This window comes from Poecilia reticulata, linkage group LG12 (genome assembly GCF_000633615.1).
Source record: "Poecilia reticulata strain Guanapo linkage group LG12, Guppy_female_1.0+MT, whole genome shotgun sequence".
Classification (NCBI taxonomy): domain Eukaryota; kingdom Metazoa; phylum Chordata; class Actinopteri; order Cyprinodontiformes; family Poeciliidae; genus Poecilia; species Poecilia reticulata.
In genome coordinates, this window is record NC_024342.1 from 12170103 (window position 1) to 12172576 (window position 2474).

Below are 2474 nucleotides of genomic sequence, written 5' to 3' on the forward strand. Positions count from 1 at the left end.
AAAAAAGATGTTGAGCTTATTTTACTGCACCATAATGTGGATTCGTTTGAAGGTTTTTCTACACATTTTCAATAATTATGGATAAATATGAGGAGCATTGTAAATAATATCTCAAACAGGCAGTTCTATTTCCAGGTCAGTTCATCGACAAACATTAGACAAATTTGCTTCACCAAAAGAACTAGAGCTGTCATAATTTCTTTAGTATGTCTCTCAGATATATTATGAAACCAATAGACGTTTCCACCAACACCAACGGCAACAGGACAGAGTTTGTAGTACAATTAGATAACTGATTAATCATGCTGTAACTATTAGTATTTTAAAGCCAATTTTAGACAACACACACACACACAGATTTCTTTCCGTCTTTGTCAGTACACAGGATGGAAATGTGTTTTGTGAAAATCAATGTTAACTTCAGTTTGGTGTCTTAAGCAGAAACAACGCCTGCAGATAATTATTGGCCAGAATGCTAACATGTGTGTCAGGAGTTACACTGACATAGTCAACCAAAGAGCTAATTTGCCATAGACGCCATAATTGAAGGTTGTGTTGTATTTAAATAGATATTTTAAAATGACATCAGATGCAAATGCAAAAGATTACATTATTAGACTATCAAAATMTTTTGCCGAAAACTGTTGTCGTGTATCATAAGAGTTTTACTTTAAAAGATTTGATGCATGGATGACTGCTTTCTCTCCTTTACCAGCTTTTTACACCCGGAGACTGAAAGTCTTACCCATTTCTGCACAGAAAAATCTCTGTCAGGTTGGATGGAGAAGAATCTGTGAGTAGGAGTCATCAGGTTTTGCCACAGATTTCCAAGGAAATTTTCACATAGGCCACCCAGATATAAATGCTTTGATCTAAACCTTTCATTGCAGATATTTCTGGTTGTTTAGGGTTGTTGTCCTGGTGGAAGGTGATTTGGTATTCTGGTCTCTATTCACTACTTCAGGGTTTACATGCTGACACACCTGACATATTCTGTGTAGTGAGGACGTTTATGCCTTAGTGGTTCAGGTTAAATCAGAAGGAACTGCTTGTAACACAATCAAAAATTCTCAAACGTGGTCATATATAACAAGTAAAACTATGACGACACAAACAATAACTCAAATTTCACTCTGCAGGCTACAGCCAAGAGGCCAGCATTATGACTGCAAATGGCTTTGAAGCTCCTTTTCCAAGGATAGACCACCAAACTGCCATGGTGAGTAATGAATGTTTACCAATTCAGATTCAACTCTTTTATGGTTTATGTGAGCCCTGAAACATTTTTCTTTTTTTTTTTTACATTATATGTTTAAAATTTTGTCACAAATTTTGGTTTCACACCAACTCTAAAGACAGAAAAATACAACTGTCTGTCACAATCTGGGGCTCAAAGCAAAAATATTTTCCAAAATATTTAGCAAGGACATGAAAGATAAGACAACCACAGTGCTGTGACAATGACAAGACTGCAAGTTCTTTGCAGCTAGAAAAATGTGTGACACGACGAGTTCTCTGCTTCTCCTGCTGATAGCTGACTGAATACAGAACATGTTGGAGAAAGAAAAGTAGATATTTTTACCTTTTCATACATTTCAGTGTATAGCGAAAGTTGCACATGTAAGATGAAATCTATTTGTAGCATGAATGAACTCTGTGCGCTTCTTTTGTGTTGGAAAAACTGTGTTGATCAAGACACTTCACACTTGGAAGACAAAAGAGGGAAAAKAAATCTAGTCGGCTGCCTGTATTTTAAAGATTGAACGTCAAAAATTAATAAATAAACTGCATTCAATGTTCTTTGAAAAGCAGAGTGTTCCATCTTTGGACACAAAGGATGTACTRGTGGAAAGGTCATGGTGAAGCTGCAGCCTTTGGAACAAAAATAKGCAGCCATCCCAGCAGCATCTTTTATCAGGTAAAGCTTTGTCTGTTTTAGAAAGACAAAGACAAACTACATGCTCCACATTGCWCTGCAGTTTCACTTTGTAGTAAAAGAGACCAGAAGCAAAACAAGCTGGCCTGCAGACCAGACTGTTCTCCTCAACAAAAGCGCTGGGGCAGTCGGACATATTGCAATCATAATATTAAAAAAAAACAAAAACTCAATTTGTACCACTTGCATATTCTATATTAAAATTTTGTTGGGATAAGACAGACCATCTCAGGGTAACACAGAATCGTGAAGTGCAGATGCTCTCCAGTTATTTAGACTGTTAATAAATTAGTCTAAATCAGTGGTTCTTAACCGAACCCCATATGAGCATTCACCAAACCCTTCGTATTCTGATTTAGTAATGTAATTATATTAGCTGTGTAACCACCCTCACACCACTAGAGGCAGTAACAACCCCGTAAAGATGCGACTAAGGAGCAGATTTAGACTATAGAATTTGGTAAAAACTGTGAGCTTTGCTGAAGTAATTAAAGACAAAAGTTCAAATCCATGCTGAGAGTGGAGCTCCTTCAATCAG

General features: G+C 36.8%; 1 protein-coding gene across 1 annotated transcript in view; it reads left to right on the forward strand.

The window, feature by feature from the left end:
- Window positions 1-2474, forward strand: part of palm2akap2 (PALM2 and AKAP2 fusion) — a 40340-nt gene that overhangs the window by 10547 nt on the left and 27319 nt on the right. Inside the window, exon 5 of the mRNA XM_008424547.2 lies at window positions 1140-1219. Coding sequence (XP_008422769.1) covers window positions 1140-1219 — 80 coding nt within the window. The remainder of the gene's footprint in view (window positions 1-1139; window positions 1220-2474) is intronic.